Source organism: Rhamphochromis longiceps, linkage group LG3 (assembly GCF_057381845.1).
Source record: "Rhamphochromis longiceps isolate RC_006_pf linkage group LG3, R_longiceps_female_GT1.1, whole genome shotgun sequence".
Lineage (NCBI taxonomy): Eukaryota > Metazoa > Chordata > Actinopteri > Cichliformes > Cichlidae > Rhamphochromis > Rhamphochromis longiceps.
In genome coordinates, this window is record NC_140559.1 from 37,216,225 (window position 1) to 37,234,565 (window position 18,341).

General features: G+C 40.5%; 1 protein-coding gene across 1 annotated transcript; it reads left to right on the forward strand.

The window, feature by feature from the left end:
* The first annotated feature begins 229 nt into the window (after positions 1-229).
* Positions 230-14,977, forward strand: rab39bb (RAB39B, member RAS oncogene family b). The gene is made up of 4 exons (XM_085396041.1): positions 230-692; positions 4,133-4,414; positions 10,788-10,968; positions 11,881-14,977. The coding sequence occupies exons 2-4, from the start codon at positions 4,200-4,202 to the stop codon at positions 12,124-12,126; spliced, it is 642 nt and encodes a 213-aa protein (XP_085252167.1). The 5' UTR covers positions 230-692; positions 4,133-4,199; the 3' UTR covers positions 12,127-14,977.
* The last annotated feature ends 3,364 nt before the right edge of the window (positions 14,978-18,341 follow it).

An 18,341-nucleotide genomic window follows, 5' to 3' on the forward strand; every position in this document is an offset into this window, starting at 1 on the left:
TTTGATGACGTCAGCAGACTGTTACAGTACATAAATCCAGTTTTCCCTACATATAAGTAGGATGCTCTCTTACAGAGGCATAATGCAGCTTCTGGGCGTTAATATTATGATACATGGAGGTTTACTGTTATGTGCCCTCCCCTCTAAAAGCCGTGCCGCCTCCCGGTGTTGCGCCTCTGCGCGCTCCTTTACGGTAGTGGTACTGATGCGGGATGAGTCAGGCTATATGATGCTGCTGCCATTTCATCAGCAGCGAAAGCCTCCAAACCCCGAGCAAACACAGAAACGATACCGCGGGATTTCCCTCTCACAGCCTCGTAGACATCCTCTCAGCTCGGAGGCTCGAAACAGAGAACAGAGGCCTGCTCGCAGTTTATTCGCGGCTCCGAGCGAAAGCGCAAGATCCCTTTTTTCTGTTCGCACCTGCACTTGGATGCGTTTTTCTCCTTTCAGCACTCAATCGGGCCTGACATTAAGGAGGAAGTCAGCCCTGAGTCCTCAGGGGCCTGCCGCTCACCAGCCTCTGTGATCCAGCTTCCACACAAACATCGAGGTTTCGCCGCTTTTGGGTTGTTTTTGCGGCTCCCTGAGCATCGATCCCCCGGACTAGCCTGTATCATGGAGCCCTCAGCAGCCTGAACAGCGTGACAAGAGCGACCATTCTGTCCCGAAGCACTCCACTGCTGCTCCAAGTAGGCTGTTTTCCTCTACTGTTTTATCTCCGTGTCTTTGTGGTGTCGCGATAAAAGCGATGGCTGATTAAACCGAAATGACTATTTCCAGGCCTTTAGATTGCTTTGCATGGATGTGATTGAAATTCATAATAGCAAGAAAAGTCGCCTTTGGAAGAAACATCGTTGTCTGTTATTTGATAAACAACATCAAATCGATGATAAGTCGTGATTTTGCGCACAAACTCACCTCAAACACGGATAAATTTACGCAAATAAATAAATGAAGCAATGGGATCAATAACAACCCCCACCCCCCTACGCATGTAATCATGTCAGTCTGAACCGCAGCCATCTGTAAATGCTGGATATGTGAAACCCTGCGTGTCGTGTCGAACCCACGAGCTGCCCATCCCGGCGCGAGAGCCCATCATGCTGCTATTCAGCAGGGATTCAGCCTCTAATGTTTGCATACCTCCCGAGCTACGCAACCTGACTCCACAGAGACGCGCATGGGGTGATGGGAGGCCGCGTGCTCGCCTGATGGCCTGGTCGGGAACAGCTGTATTGTGAGGATCTGTAGGAGGCAGGGCTGCTGTACAGAGAGCAGCATAGCTTATGTTATCAAATCCCTTAAGTCACATATTTCAGGAGACGTTTTGCCTCTTAAAAGAGAAAACACAGAGCTGAATGGACTAAATAAACATAGTTCAGGATTGAATTACTATTTCAGTTTACATTTTTCTGCAAACCCTTAATGATCTGATATATTTAATGTCGTATACCATGTGCAGAATATGCATGAGTAAATATATACCTGTTCAACTGGCACATTAACAAGAATATCTAACCAGCAGCAGCTCAGTGCATTCAAGCATGTAGACGTGGTCAAGACAACCGGCCGAAGGTCAGACTGAGCATCAGAAAGAGAAAGAAAGGGGATTTAAGCGACTTTGAACATGGTGGTGTTGCTCGTGCCTGATGTTTGAGTATTTCAGAAACTGCTGGGATTTTCCCACACAGCCATCTTTAGGGTTTACAGAGCAGCGGCAGTTGTCTGCGTGAAAATGCCTTGTTGGTCAGAGGAGAATGATCAGAATGCTCAAATAACCACACGTTGCGAGCAGAAAAGCTTCTCTGAATGGTCTACAGCAGCAGAAGACCACATTGGATGTCACTCCTTGCAGCTAAGAGCAGAAAACTTAGGCTGAAATTCACACAGTCACACAAACAACAGACGACAGGGACAATAGAAGATTGAAAAGATGTTCTCTGCTTTGTGTCTTCATTTTTATGCTTTGACATTCAAATAATAAGGTCAGAATTTGGTGCAGACAACATGAAAGTATGGATCCATCACAGCTTGGATCACCAGTTTTGGATGATGGTGATGTAATGGTGTGCTGGATGTTTTCTTGACACCCTTTGGTCCTGTCATGGTCCTGGGCCATGTTGGCCCAGTGTTCTTAGTTTTCTTGTATGTTTGTATTTTGTTCCTTATTTAGGCCATGTTTTCTGAGTTGCCCTGTTGTGTTGTTCCCTAAGTGTTTTCCCTTCATGGCTTTTACCCCCTGTGTGCCCCTCTGTGTATCTGTGAGCCCTCGTCTCTCCTTATGTTTTATTCCATGTTTCCCCTGCCCATTATGTCCAAGTTCTCCCCGTGCTCTCTCTCCCCCCCCTGTGTGCCCTGTGTATTTATGAGCCCTCGTCTCCCTTTGTGGTTGTTTCATGTTTCCCCAGCCCGTTATGTCTGTGTTTTCCCCGTGCTCTCTCTCCTCCTGTCTGAACCTCTGTGCACTTCCTGTTTACTTTGTGACTCTCACGCCCGTACATGTCATGTTCAGTTCACCCCGCCCTGTCTCGTTATGATTATCAGTGTCACCTGTGTTCCCCGTGTGTTCCCACTTTCCTCGTTAACCCTCTGTGTATTTCTGTCTGCGTCTCCCTCTGTTCGGCGTGACGTCGGCCCTCATGCTGTGTGGATCTCCCTGTGTGTCTCTCTGTGAGTTTTCCAAGTTCCCAGTTTAGATTAGTTTGTATGTTTTTTCCCTGCCAGCAAATAAAGCTGAGTTTTGAGTTCACCTCCCTGAGTCTGTGAGTCCTGCACTTTGGGTCCAACTCCTGCCTGCCGCACAGCAATTCATGACAGGTCCCTTTAGTAGTCAGATTGTTACATTAATATATTTATTATATTATTTTAAGACATGCTTTAACATGTCACCACCTGTTTAGAGTGGTATTTGTTATTGTGTAGCTATCAGAATCGAATTTGGATCGAAGAATTATTTTGTATGAGAAGTGGCATGGAGCAAAGAGCAGATAATTACATTTGAAAGGTAGAGGAGTCAAAATAAAGTCACACGAACTATTGGAAACATTGGGCACATTTCAAAACCCCATCTATAACTGAAGAACTTAAATGTAGTTAGTTACCTGTGACTGGTTTAATTATAGCTGCAAGAAAAATCAGTCCAATCAAAGCAGTTGGTTATATTTGTAATTATATCCCCCCCCCCCCCCCCCTCTGAAAAAAGCAGGCTTTGATTAAATCAACAGTTGATGCCATCAAGTGACTAAAGAAGCGTAAGAGGATTCCTCCTTATACCCTGTGGTGTTAATCATATCACACAGGCATGTGAGCAAATTACCAGTCGAAGGTAGCGACAATAGCTAACAATATCAACAGTATTGATATTGTTAGCTTATGTTTCTATTTGTTTATTCCTGCTCTGTCCACTCTGCTGTTTCTCATCTAATCTTATCTTATGTGCTCATTGCCTCTCACTCAGTGCTGCAGAAATGAGCCCTAAAGCCCAGAAACATGTTTCTGGGCCTGCAATCTTAAAACAGATGTTTACAATCCTCTTGAGTTTGTTCATATTAACCGTGGAAAGTGAAAAATACCAGGTTATAATATAAAAAGTCTACAAATGAACAATTAAAAAAAACACCACTGGATGTCCATTTACATCATATGTGGCCACAGAAGTAAAAGTAAAAGTCATCTTACTTCCTGCGCTTGGATTAAGGCTTCAAAAATTATAGCTGTGTGAGTTTGTGAAGATAATCCTGCAGAATGAGACTTGTAAATATCGCAACCTTTTATTAATTTTAGTGATTATTTCTTGTGATTATCCCCAAAAATCCCATCGACTTTTCATCAAGGGAGCCCGGGTATTTCTAAGTATCCAGGCTGGTCTGCAAAAAACCCTCCAAAACTCATTATTTTGTCACCCTGTGGGAGCTTGGACATTGCAGCTCAAAGAACAGGAAGTGAAGGGTCAGATGGTAGCATTTGGTTTGCAAAGAAACAACCACGCTTAAACCAAGAAGAACAGTAAGATGTGCACTTAAACAAACAATCTAATGTTGTTTGTTGATTCCTCTCTTCCCTCGCCTCCTCCCTCCCTCCCTCTCTCTCTCCCTCCCTCTGTCTCTCTCTCATGTTTGTGCACCAACAGCTCGTACCACAGCAAGTAGACCAACACTTACAAGCGCACCGGGGAGAGCTGCAGACCAAGCTAAGTCATGGAGGCAATATGGCTCTATCAGTTCCGGCTGATCGTCATCGGGGACTCCACGGTGGGAAAGTCATGTCTGATCCGGCGGTTCACGGAGGGTCGCTTCGCCCAAGTGTCCGACCCGACCGTCGGGGTGGACTTCTTCTCCCGCCTGGTGGAGATCGAGCCGGGCAAGAGGATCAAGCTGCAGATCTGGGACACCGCTGGTCAGGAGCGCTTCAGGTAAGTGTGTGTCTGGAGCTTTACAACGAGTCTGCGTTTAATGTGGTGTTATTTCCTTTACATCTTTATGGAAATATTATTTAAATTTACTGGAGGTGACGCATGGTAATTTAAGAATATTTGTTTAGCAGGAGAGGATGCGTTTATATGCAGCAGAAATAGTGACATGTGTGCAGGGTGTGTCAGGAGCTATCAGTGTTGTGGTTTGTGTCGTTTTGGGTAATTAAGAACCATGTAAGCGCTCAGAACTAGACAAACACAGCCTGGATGTCTCAGAACGTGAACCAGCAATAATTTGCACAGGGAAAGCAGGCATTCAAATGAGCTCCAGGGTCATGTGCTCAGAGAAAACAACCAGAGCGTTTGTTTCTAAAAAGAAAACAGTTGCAGGTGTTGCTAAAACCTGATAGTCGTCATTTTGGTGCTCCAGGCGACTCTGAAGTGAAGTGAACTGCCTTTACAGAGAAAAAAAGCTCTCAGTTTTTTTTCAGATGGTGTGTTTACATGGTCATAGTCAGATTACACAAACCTATGGTGTGTAATATGGTGTAATAAAGGTGTAATAAAGGAGAAAGAACAAAGAGTAGTTTAGTAGTTAACACAGGTCCCACAGTGCTGCAAACTACTTCCAGAGGTGCAATCACATACAGAAATGCAAATAGTGGCTGTTGTTGTCGTGTCCCAGTATCCCCTCCTTAGTTCCCAATCCCTGTTGTGGTCATTTTTTTCCAGAAAAACACATTTGTCGATTTCTTTTTTACATTCCCGCACGTCCAATAGTTTCGACAATCCCCTTCCAGGAAATTGCTGACAACAGCGAGGCTGCTGTTGTTATTCTTTCACTGATAAGTTCAAAAACTGTGATGAGAAAATACCCAGAAATGCACAGGAGGAATCAACAGGACTGAACAGGTCAATCACAGTAGTTGCAGACTGCATAACTGTACTTTGCTGCGTATTTTCAGAGAGCATGCCAGTGTAGGGGTTTGCAGTTATGACCTAGATTTAACACCAAAGTATTAAACCTCTCTCAGACTGATTGAGATAGGGAAATTATTTTTAACTAATGAAAGAGTTAAACACACATTTTATTAAATGGGAGTCTTTGAAATGCCAAGTATGTCATGTAAAATGTACATGTAAAAATATGTAACTGACTAGGAAGCCAGCGTTTAATATGCATCCTGCGATTAAAGCTGAGATTTTCATGCTGAATGTCCTGACACAAGCCCAAAGTGAACCAGGGAGCTTTTGGTTATTAAGTCAATTTGTAAACAAGTATGCACTTATTTATTTTATTTAAGGAATCAAGCGATCAGCAAGTCTGTTGTAGCTGAAATGCGATGACCAATTTAAATTTTTATTTCAATCATTTCAATTTACTCATTTTATTAAAATCTTTATATTTTTAAGTGTTTTTATTTCTCATGCACACTCTGAAGTTTTCTAGTGTTCATTTGAACTGTCACATCATCTTTCAAATGTCTGTGTGCCAAGCTAATTGATCAAAATGCTGATTTAATATGTTAGATTAAAGATGTTTCTCCATCAGAACAGAACCTAGAGTACATGAAGGGTAAAAAAGGGTAACGCATAGCTATAATAATGTATGCCTCATAGCGGGAAAGCACTTTCACACATGCACGCACACACACAGCACAGCTCATCATCCTAACAGAAGAGGACCGGTCTCACCTGTCACCATGATGAAAATCTCTATAGCAACCGCAGCAAGTCCCTCCGAGAACGAAGGATGTCTCAGACCTTTTTCAGCCCGAACACCACGAGGCCTTTTCCTAGAAATAAATCTGTGATACAGTGACTTTTCTTAGAAGCACTTCACACAGATAAGTAGCACTTCACTTCTCAGATGATTTCCTTTGAATTTATGTATCATGAAATCATTTTTTAGTTTCGTATGCTAGCAATCAGATTTTCTCTAATATAATATAATATAATATAATATAATATAATATAATATAATATAATATAATATAATATAATATAATATAATATAATAAAAAACAGTAAGCCATTCTCTGACAGGTTTATGAAAGTGTGTTTGGTGAGAAAAAAGAACAGAATTTGAGAATATGGACAATTTTGACTTTGTGTTATTGGTTTTTGGATGAGAGCTGTGATGTCCGTGACACAACCTAGTTGATTATCTTTCAACTTAGGATATTGAAAAACTTTAAAGTCGTGGAGGAGCTGGCAGCAGTGCACTCAGTGAAAGAGACAACAACAGGAAGTGATTTGTTAATGGGGCTAAGTCCAGGCTTAGATAGGCTTGGGCTGCAATAGGATAACTGGCAGGTGTTATGATCAATATGTCTATAAATCTGGGAAAAATGTCCAACAATTTGAGTTGGGTGCAAGATAAAGTGATTAACAACTGAATACGGCACTGAATAAAAGATAGTTTGTTACACTTTTGATGGGGGAGGAGACTGAACATGGTGACATAGGCTGCCACACAGCTGTCAGGTGGCTCAGCCTGAGCAAAGAGTGTGGAAACTGAGAGCAGAATTTCAAGAGTTTGTTGAGAAGAAGAAAGTCAAAGACATCCTAGAGCTCAAATGCAGAATGGAAAGACTAAAGACCTAAAAACCATATTTGCATTTGAAATGCTCATGACGAGGTTGTAGCTTCTTCAAAGCTAGTTGGAGAACAGCATTTTTATTCACATGCCAACAGTGAAGATGCTTCATGTTCTCCTTGAAGAAGTTTTATAAATCGAGATATAGATCCTCTCTCAGTGATGTTTTCCCACAAGGATCCAACTCAGATATTGAACCTGACTTTAATGCACTTGTTGAAGCCTGTCAATTGGTAGACCCACAAAACCCCTATACAGGAAGTTGATTTCGGCGCTCTGATAAAGAAAAGTCTTGATCCCGGATCCTGTGAGTCTTTCCCAGTAGATAATGCAGGGTTCTTCAGCTGATGTGGATGAAGGGACTCGTCCAGCCTGACTGCCTTGAACAAGCAGGTGTCTTCCCTGCTTGTCCTGGTATGAAAAAACTCAAGTAGCCTTGCAGGTCAAATTTATCAGGAATTTCCTTTGAGTCTTGGCAAAGGATAAGCACACAAAAAAGAGAATAATCAGATTACATGAATTCTACTTATTGAAGTAACTCACTCTAAGCTAATGTTCATGTTGTTCCTATCTTTGGAACAGAGGTTGGTGGTGAGATGGACACTTCCAGCACTGAAGATGTGCTTAGTGCTCTGTTAATGGTAATAATCAGGAATGCAGGATTCCTTGATAAGTCCCACATCTTCACAGAGGAAACCTTGAAAGTCTTGAGAATCTGCAATCCACTTGGAAAATGATTAAAGTCCAAATCCTTCACAGAATTATAATCCAACATGGCAAAGATGATGATGAGCAGAAATAAAGCCAAATCCAAGTCCGATCTGTAAGTCCAGTCCACCATAGCGCTTCTGCTGGAATTTCCAACGGTGAACTTCTGGAACTGCTCATCTCGCAGGGCGCCAGAGACGGACCCAGAACGCCTCCTGGCATCCCAGTTTATTCTTTGTCAAGTGCCCACTCACTCCACTTCTCTCTATAATAACTAGTCAACCAATCAGGTGTTTACATAAGATTCACTGATCTTCAGCCCCACCTTATCACTCACTCTTTATCTCTCTCTTTAAGTATGGAAAATGTCATTACATTGGAACAAGTCACCCACATGAGCCCACATGCATACTGTACTTACTAAAGGTGTATTAATCAGCTGGTAATATTAATTTTATAGCACTGTGTATCTGCCAACATTTATAAAATCAGTAGGTACAAAGAGGCTTGAGGCTGAAAACTATGAACAGAGGAGATGGACAGATGAACTGTTTCCTTTGTTTTTCCCCTATAATTGTTGGTAATAACAGAAATAGAGGACATTATCAGCCTAATGATTTATCTACATGCAGCAAACAAGAATTTAATCATAAATTTATTCATTTGTCACTTGTTTGTCTGGTTATCAGTGGCACAGACTGCACCCAGATAATCCTTCAGTTATTACACTATGGTTGACTAAAGTAGCTGTTTTAGGAAAATATTTAAAAGCCACTATTTTGGGAACTTGTGACGCAGCAGTCCTTGCTTGTTTTAATCCACCACACAGTCCTCTGTTCACTTCTTCTCCACCAGCGATGCAGATCTCTTAGTCATTGTTGTTTCATCTGCGTGGTTCTTGCTTCTAAAAATACATATAAACTATGTGTGTGTCCGATCAAATGAATCACTCTCCGGCTCAGGTTTTTCTGCTATCCACTCCTCCTCTCTTACTGTCTCCTCTCTGTCAGCAACTCCTCCCTTCTTCCTCTTTCAAGACACGTCTCTCTTTCCGTCTCCAGCTTAAGCCTCTAATTGTCCTTCCAGTTATATTTATATTCGCATGCAGTCTGTGAGGAAGAGAGAGAGACGTCATGAGGCAGTCGATGTGCCCCTGCGTGCATGCAGGTTGTCGCATCTCGTCAAAATCTAGCAGCACTTTTCCTCCCTGTCAGATTGCGTAGAGGAGTTACAGTTATATAAACCACAAATCCAGTTTCCACTTGGTATTAAAATGATACCCTAATGACACCTCCATCTTCCTCTGCGTTCACACCTCCTTTCGTTAGGTTTATCTGTTTTATTACTAATATGGCTTATTTTTCTATTCATCCTGAACATATAATGGGTATGTTTATTTTTAAAATCAAGAGAAAAATGTATAAAGTGCAGGGTGTTTGTGATGTACAAGCTGCGTGTCTGGCTAACCAGCTTAACTGCTGCATCAAAGACTTTTAATGTTTTTTGAGGTAGACGAAAAATCGCTGCAGGAATAATTTGTAATTAATGTATTTCACACAGTAGTTCTGGATTTTTAGCAGTTCACTACAAATGTTTATACAATCCAAACTAAGGACAGTGTTACCCAAGATGAGTTATCCAATATGTCCTGTCTGTTATTAGTTTTTTTCTGTTGAAACTTTTTAATAAAAATAGTTTAACAATATATTAATACTTTAGTTGCTTACACAGACCCAGAGATTCCCCGACCGGCTGTGAGTAGTTGTTGGAGGTTGTTTTGCAGGTACAGTAGTGCAAAATTGGTATGTAGTGCTGCACCGAAATCCTCCTTGCAGCTGCTTTGGTCACCACCTGATTGCTGTGGTTGCCTGTAGTTTGCATGGAAGACTCTACTCACCATGCAGGGGAAACTGTGAAAAGTGTGCTGCAGTAAATTTGAAGGAAAAACTTTTATTTGAATGATAAATTTCTAAGTTTCACTACAGCTTGGGGAGTAAATGGTGAACGTTTGCAAACAAATTGGTACCTTCGAGCAAAACTACAGGCAACCATGTTAGCTAACAGGCGAGCCAGGATACAGCAGTCTTCTGTAGGCCTACCTACAAAGCTATTTTAAAATAAATCTGCTGAAAACATTAAAATGTAATTTAGTGTTAAATAAATCCACGGAGCTAAAAGGTGCTTAAATAACTAACTTGCTACAGTTTCTAAATTTAGCCTCATTTATTAAAATTACAATCAGTGTTTAAAACAATTTGCTGAAACAGTGATGTTACACCCTCGGTCACAACTGGTGTTGAAGTGATTTCTGTACACAACAATGATCCTGACTCACAGTCTATTAAAAAATTACATATATTTTTTGCACTAAGAAAGTTAAATGCTGTTGAAACCAGATTTGATGTCTCCTCTCCATCATCAAGGCTTTGTGAATGTAATAAATGTAGTTATTAAGACTATTTCTCATTTTACTCTTAACTCATCTGCATCACACATGTGATCAAAATGGTTAGCAAGAGAAAACTTATCTGTTAAAGTGATTATAAATGGCTTGTTTGCATGCTAATGCTAGCTCTGTTTCCATGCAAAGCAGATTGTAACTGCTCTAAGAACTCCTGTCACTTTCCTGTCGAAGACCAGAGGTTTATCCACAATATGCAACTGTAAGCTGCTACTGACTACAATAGCTTGACTGCAAGCAGAGTTAATCCTGCTTCCAGAGATGATTACCAGCTTCGACCACAAGATCGCAGTGATTTTAGGATTGGATACAGTTGAATACAAGACTTATGAGAAAACACAGAGATGAAAATAGATTTTTACATTTTTATTTATTTGTAAATTTCGCTGGACAAGCAGAACTTGCTTTGCTTGACCAACAGAACTCGATTTATTTTCTTTGTGAACTTCATACATGTTCTTTGCAAACAGAAAGTATATCCACTGGCCACTGCTTTATCTGTTTAACTTCCTATAATCAAATTCTTGTGCGTTTATTATAGTTGGTGAAATAACTGCATGTAGTATTAATGTTAAATGCTTCCCTCTATTTTATGTCCTTTCCAGGTCTATTACCAGGGCTTACTACCGTAACTCTGTGGGTGGGCTTCTCCTCTTTGACATCACCAATCGCCGATCTTTCCAGAATGTCCATGACTGGCTGGAGGAGGCTCGTAGTCATGTCCAGCCACATAGCATCGTATTTCTATTGGTGGGCCACAAGTGTGATCTGGAGGCACAGCGGCAGGTGTGTACACTGTAAAGTAGATTAAAACTGGATCAAAACAAGCACTTTCGCCTGTTGTGAAAGGTTACGCACTATGCAATACAACAAAGTCACAGTTTTGAAAATAACTTTTTTGTTCACATTTATTTATTTGTTTTTGTTTGCACTTATTTTGTTCAGAGGCACAGTTTATTGTCTTGGGTCAGTAGGCAGACAGAAATAAAAATATATCCCCTCTGAAAATTAGACAGCATAACACCACATCTACATTAATATCCCACCATCGTGAGAGCAGGAATAAAATGAAATGAACGAGGAAATTATGCAACATTTCCCATATTAGCCACTTACCCCTATCTTGATCTGCCCACTTTCATAACTTTGTGTTAGAGGGCTCGTTTACCAGCTTTTCAGTTGCCATCATAAATTGGTCAATAATGCTTCAGCTTTATTTTGTAACAGGACTGAACAGTCATTATCTGTGAGTGTGGAATCAGGCCTATCAGCAGAATAACACACTTCAGAGTAACTGGAGACTCTGTGACCTTTGGAATGAAATAGATGATACATGTAAAATTAAAAATTTAAACTGTTCTGTGCAATATGCAATATCAGTGCGCTCAAGTTCAAGGAGTGTTTTAGCCTCTTATTGGTTTGGGATTTTTAGTTGTGCTGGGTTAGCTTAGGGCATGTCACAATATGATGCATAATAATGTCTTGATGTGGAAATATGCAGCTGAAGTAGTCACTCAAATTTGACTTTGTGTGCGAATGGCAGTCCAATCCAATAAAAACCTACAGCTTGTCTTCTTAGTCCTTGCACTTCCTGATAAGACCATTTGTTGTTGAATTGCTGTCGTGGCACTCAAATGTGTTTTACAGCCACTACAGGAGATAGCGTCATTAACTCACTTAGCTCATTTGATCTTGTAGGTGACCCGCCAAGAAGCAGAGAAACTGGCTGGGGCGTATGGGATGCGCTATGTTGAGACGTCAGCCCGTGACGCCATCAATGTGGAACACGCCTTCACTGAGCTGACCAGAGACATCTTCGCCCTGGTTCGGTCTGGTGACATCACCATCCAGGAGGGCTGGGAGGGTGTGAAGAGTGGGTTTGTGCCCAATGTGGTTCACTCATCCGAGGAAGTGACCAAGAGTGACCGCCGCTGTCTCTGTTGATCTGGGAAGACTGAAGATAGGGGAGTGAAGTGGATCAGAGAGGGGTAGCTGACGGACTGAGGTGTCAGCCCTCTGACTGAAAACTGGTGGTAACCCTCGTTGTTCTTTCTTAGAAAAGACACAGAAAGGGATGTTTGGCATATTTTAACAAAAAGGCTGGTAGATCATGGAGAAGAACACCTTGAATGTGGGTGTAAGACTAAAAATGGTTGCGCCCATTAAAGATGCTCATTTGAGGGCTCCCTTTTCTTTTGTTTTGGGCTTCTTTCCTGAATAAACCTCCCTTGCAAAAGCCTTAGAAAGATGATCCATTTCATGTTTCTTCCTCCGTTTAAGTCTTCGGTCACCTCTCTGCTCCCTAGCCTTCTCCTCTCAATATGCAATTACACGATCGCACTGAAAGCTATCACTCCTACGTTAGTGTCCAACATCTTTTTCAGCATTTTCAGTGTAGTGTACTTAGATTCAACCTCATTGATTATTTGATTAGCATCTACAGTACTGTGCCAAAATCTTGAGTCAGCCTAATGTTTTAAATATTGTGTTTGGAAAATAGGAAATAGTTGCAATAATGTCCTAAAATGTGCAAATACACAATCCCAAGACTATCCCACTCTGCTTCAGTTATGTTAAGATCCGTGCTCTGGGGAGGCCAGTCCATGACTGATATTGCTCCACTGTGTACTTTTCTATCCGGGTATATTTGTACTGCATAGGAAGTGCTTTTGGGATCATTGTCATGCTGAAAATGCAGATGCTTTCCAGATGATATTGAGTGGTGGATCATAGCATCTATTTTGACAAAGTCTCCAACACCACTGGCTGGAATGCGCCCCAAACCATGGCAGAGCCTCCATCATGTTTTACTGATGGCTCTTGGCACTCACTGTTGTACTTCTCTACTGATGTCCTTTGCACATGTGAGAATTTGAACCAAAAATGTGAAATTTGGATTCAATGGTCAATAGTTCAGTGGCTTAACAACAACCCCCCCACCCCTGAAAGACCTTCAGAAAGGCTGGACAACTATTGCTCGAGACCACATAAAAAAATGACAAGAAAATCTGGCTCCATGAAAGCAAAACATAGAGAAATGAGAGGCTACTCAAGATTTCTGCACATTACTCTATCTCCACTTTCAACCATCAAAGCTCAATGGAGACGTCCTGGAGGTCCTAAATATATAAAACGTGATTTTGTTGCTATTTTATTTGACTTTGAAGCAGTTTAGGCCTCCTGTAAGCTCAGTGACATTGACTACATGGTTACATCCACTATCATTTTGCTAAACACCATACTGCACATCCAGTTTCTAATGGACTCCTCAAGCAAGAAAAGTCAACGTGTACAGCTGTGTAACCCAGGTGGATTCTTGTAAAAATTTTGTGCTGGTTTACCTTTCAATGAGACACTTTTTAAGGTGGATTAACAGGAGTGAAATGGAGCCAAACAGCACCTTAGTAACCAAGTTCGTCTTAAATGTGGTACCATTTGGGGCATTTGAAGAAGGAAAACAAGCGACCTAGGCAAAAGAAACAGATACATTGGAAAGAGATGCATTGAAGGGAAATGGACTCCACAAAAGAACCACATTACCCACAATGCAAGACGAGACAGACAGAACTGAAGCTTCTAATACAGGGGATACTATTTTTTTTTCTGAGCAAGTAGTATACAATTTTTTTAATGTGTGTGGGTAAGTGTATCATATCTAACTTTTGTTTTTAATTTAACACAAAGCTTCAAGTGGATGTCACTGCCATGATTACTTGAGTTATACTATTTATAAGATGGCCATGAGGGTAGATTTAAAACAAAGGGGAACATTTGAGATCTCAAATGACTATATTTCAAACAGTCTGAATTTGAATGTGGATATATAATCATTCAAATGTTGTTAAAATATGTTTATGTGTGACCTAGAGGTTTAAGAACGTGAAGTTTTAGCCACATTTAGCCCAATTTTACTATAATTTTAATCTTGATGCAAAATTCAGTATTTGTGGGTTACTTGAATGATTAAATCACAGCTGTCTGCTTTATGTTATATTTATTTTTGAGGGATACCTTTAGTAAATTTCTTTAAAAGGCTTAAATAATAAATAATTACATCATCATTAAGACCAGAGGTACAGCTACTTTGCCATGAATGGAAATACTGACCTAACTATAATAACAAATTTTTATTTCTGCACATTTTTGTACAACTTAAGCGAGAAATAAGATGTTAACGTTTTGCACAGAGACTAGCTTTCACCCTATTTTGACTGCTAAGCTAAGCTAACAGCTGCTAGCCTCATCGGTCCTTTGACTGAACATATTCTGCAAAAAAACCGATTGCTTTTAAAGTAATTTTACTCTTAAATTAATATTATTATTTTACACTATTAGTTTTTTTTTTAAATACCAGACAACAAACAAAACAGTGAGTAGAGAAAATCAGCAGGTAACCTTTTTGCCATTTATATGACATGTTCTGCAGAAATCAGCACTGGACTAAATATAATACTCTGCTTACCCTGACCTACATACCCACACCAGTCACTTTGTTAGGTACACTTGTTCAGATACCCGTTAATGAAAATATTTAACCAGCCAATTGTGTTGCAAAAATGCAATGCATTTTAGGTGTGTAGACACGGTCAAGACAACCTGCTAAAGTATAAACTGAGTGTGTTAATAAAATAAAGATATCTGATCCCAACATAGGGTTGGAGTTACATGTTAGACTGCCTTTAGTGTGCACTATGAGAATGGGAGAGAAAGTTAATTTGACTTTGAACATGGCATAGTTGTTGCTGCCATGTAGACCATCTGATTATTTCTGTTGCTCTACTGAGTTTATAGAGATTGATGAGTGTGGCGGGGCGTGGCCTGCGGTGCCATGCAGAGGAGGCGGACGCACCGCCACAATGAGAAAAAGAGAAAATATCCAGTGAGCTTGAGTGAAAATGCCTTGTTGAAGTCAGAGCTCAGAGGAAAATGGACAGACTGCTTCGAGCTCACAGGAATTCAACAGTAAACCACCCGGTACAACCAAAGGATGCAGAAGACCATCTCTAAATGATCAGTGTGGAGTACAGCAGCAGAAGACCACACTGGCTGCCATTTTTGTAGACTAAGAACAGTAAGATAAGGTTACAATCCACACAGGCAAAGTTAGATGATAGAAAATTCGAAAACTGCTACCTGGTCTGATGAGTCTTTATATCTTTTGTGAGATCCGTATGTTAGGGTCCCAATTTGCCATAAATGACAGGAAAGCATGGATCCACCCTGCCTTGTTTTAACGGTTCAGACTGGTCGTCGTGTAATGGTGTGGGGGATATTTTCTTAGAGTTGTACAATGAGATACAGAGCATCTCCTACTCAGTGCAAACATGCTGGGGGGGGGACACAGTTCTGCAGCGCTATATACATATGGATAGTATTAACAGAGGGAAGTAGTAGTAGGGGGGATGGAACACCACGGCCCACCTGAATACTGTTACTGACCACGACCATCTCTTTATGTCCCATCTTCTGATGGCTGCTTCCAACAGGATAACACACCATGTCACAAAGATCAGTTCATCTCAAACTGGTTTCTTGAACATTTCAATGAGTTCACTGCACTCAAATGGCCTCCATAGTCTCCAGATTTCAGCCCAACAGAGCTCCTTTGGGATGTGGTGGAACGGGAGATTCTCATTATGGATTTGCAGACGACAAATCTGCAGCAACTGTGTGATGCTGTCATGTTAATATGAACCAAAATCTCTGAGTACTGTTTCCAGCACCTTGTTGAATCTATGCCACGAAGAATTAAAACTAGGAAGGTGTACCCAATAAAGTGGCTGGTGAGTGTATATGAGTGTAATTAAAGCCATTTTAAACACGGAGAAGGAACATCTAGACGGTTATAGGGTTCTTAGCAATTAAATGTACCTTAAAATACTCATCTAAAGAACCTGGATTGTTTGGTGTACATGTAGATATCTATATATCATTTTGAAAAATTTCCATTTTTTTCCCCTCTCTGTCTCTTCTGTGTAACTAGGATGCTGCTGTAGATGTAGGAAACTTATGGTTTGATTAAATGTTTTACTCTGGTTGTCTGTAACCAGATATACATTCCTGCTATGATCACAGCACTGATTATTCTTTTTCTTTTGTTTTTTAAATGAATGAGCATTACAGTCCTCTGTCGGCCAGTGAGGATAAGTATATGTCTTCATTTTCTCACATTGTATGCCTTCTTTTTAAGTGTTTCCAAAGAGTTTTGTGTCTGTCATTTTATTTTTACATGAATGTATCGTTAGGGGGGATTTTACACTGAGTTGTCCTATTAGAGTAATAATTTCGAGTCAAAGCAAAACACTCCTCTGAAAGCTTTGAAAAGTGATGTACATGTTTTGAGAGTTTATGAGAAACTATTCTAATTATAATAACCCATTTCCACAGCTATACACACTGCATTATTCCTCATTGAAGTGAGTGAAAAGCTGTCGCCAGACGGAAAAGATCGATCTTCAGAAAAGTCCTTACAGGAATAATAAAAAACGCCTGAGCGCTCTCTCCCTGATGTCCTCCTGTTTTTGAAATGTTTCATCTCACAACCGCTTTAAGAAGTGTTTCCTTCCTCTGCCTTGCTGAATCATTAGGGACTGGAATTGAGAACCGGCTCTTGTAGAAAACTGGTTCCCAGTAGTCCAAGTCTGCCTTTCTATCGTTCCCACATATTGGTTCTTGCACTCTTGCCATGATCAGCTGATTCCAGTTCGCAGATCTTTTCTCTTCTACTAAGAGAAAGATCTTAGAGATGTGTGTCCTCATTAGGGATTTGTGTTGGTATGTGGGGTCTACTTTTATGTTATTACATCATCATTAAGACCTTTACTCTTTACAGAGTAAAGGCCCTTTCACATCGGACACGCATGCACTGCGCCAAAATTAGCGTGGCACTGGCCGCTGTGCTTTGCTTGTATGTATTTTTTTGTGGAGGCTCTGCGTGTATTAGATGCGCCCGCTACTTGTCATTTCAAAACATGTATCGCTCTGCCTTTGTATCCTCTACGAGAGTTTGTGTTGTATTATGCTCAAAGTTCCCAAGAGGATTTCATTGAGTCGACAGTTTAGAAGGTTTTCGTGGGTTTTAGTCTCCTGTGTGTGCTGCTCCTCCTCATGGGCGCCAAAAGCTTCGTCAGCAGATGCTGTCTAGCTTTTAGACCGGCATGACTGGAGAGACAGAGTACAGGTTTTCATCTACTTCCACATGAAGAAGAGCATAAAGTCTGTAGGTTACAGCTCCAGCACAGTTTGTCTTATACTCTCATGATGATCTTCATGAAGATGAAACATGTCAATTAAATCAATTATATATAATACAAATGTTGCTGGGCTTTACTGAATAATGTCTGATAGCCTGGGAGCCAAAAAGAGCCCAAGCTTTGTGAAAATGTGAAAATTTCCAAAAAGAAAGAAAAAAGAGAGAGAGCATACATTTTGGACTTTTAGCTGTATTTTCCTCAGTTTTGCAGTTCTTATTGAAGAAAAAACACTATTCTGTTATATAACAAAAACATCCAGTTTTTTCACTATATACTATTGAATTTTATTACGGTTTTTTGTAGATTCACAGCACAAGTTATTTTGCAAAATAAAATAAATCTTATATTTTGTAATTATAGGACAAAGTCTGGATAAGAGCTGCCTGCACTTTTTCTACAATTAAGCCAAAAGAGTGGGACTGACTTTTACTACGGCAGCATTATAGCTTTAACGTGTGGAACAACTGTGATGCATTTTTGAAGCTGTGCACATTTTTCTTAAGAAGCTTCATGCTGTTCACAATCAGTTTTTAAATAGGTGGTTTATTATATTTAATGTACAGCTGAACTTCTTCCCAGTAAAGTTATTAGACATAGTTTTAGCTGTCTGGGCCTCTTAAGATTAAATTTGGCCTGACTTTGATACGCCTGTCTTACAGCATTAAAACACTTTGGGAGGTGTGCATATTTTCTCCTAAGCTGAGAGTTTAAAGAGAAGCTAGATGAAACCACTGCCAGCTGTCTGTTGGTTGAGCCAGAATAAATTTTGGAAGCAAGGACTTGGTGACAAAACACACCCTCTTCTTACCAACTCAGACCATCCTGTTTCCAGTCTTTATGGGGAAACCCTTTAAGATCATCCTCACTGTCCAATTTAATCAATATGTCTTCAAAAATACAACCAAA

Bases quoted from the DNA above. Each gene is read 5' to 3' on its own strand.
- rab39bb (XM_085396041.1), top strand. From the start codon at position 4,200: ATGGAGGCAATATGGCTCTATCAGTTCCGGCTGATCGTCATCGGGGAC. The intron at 4,415-10,787 runs GTAAGTGTGTGT...TGTCCTTTCCAG, and splicing joins GCTGGTCAGGAGCGCTTCAG to GTCTATTACCAGGGCTTACT. The intron at 10,969-11,880 runs GTGTGTACACTG...TTGATCTTGTAG, and splicing joins ATCTGGAGGCACAGCGGCAG to GTGACCCGCCAAGAAGCAGA.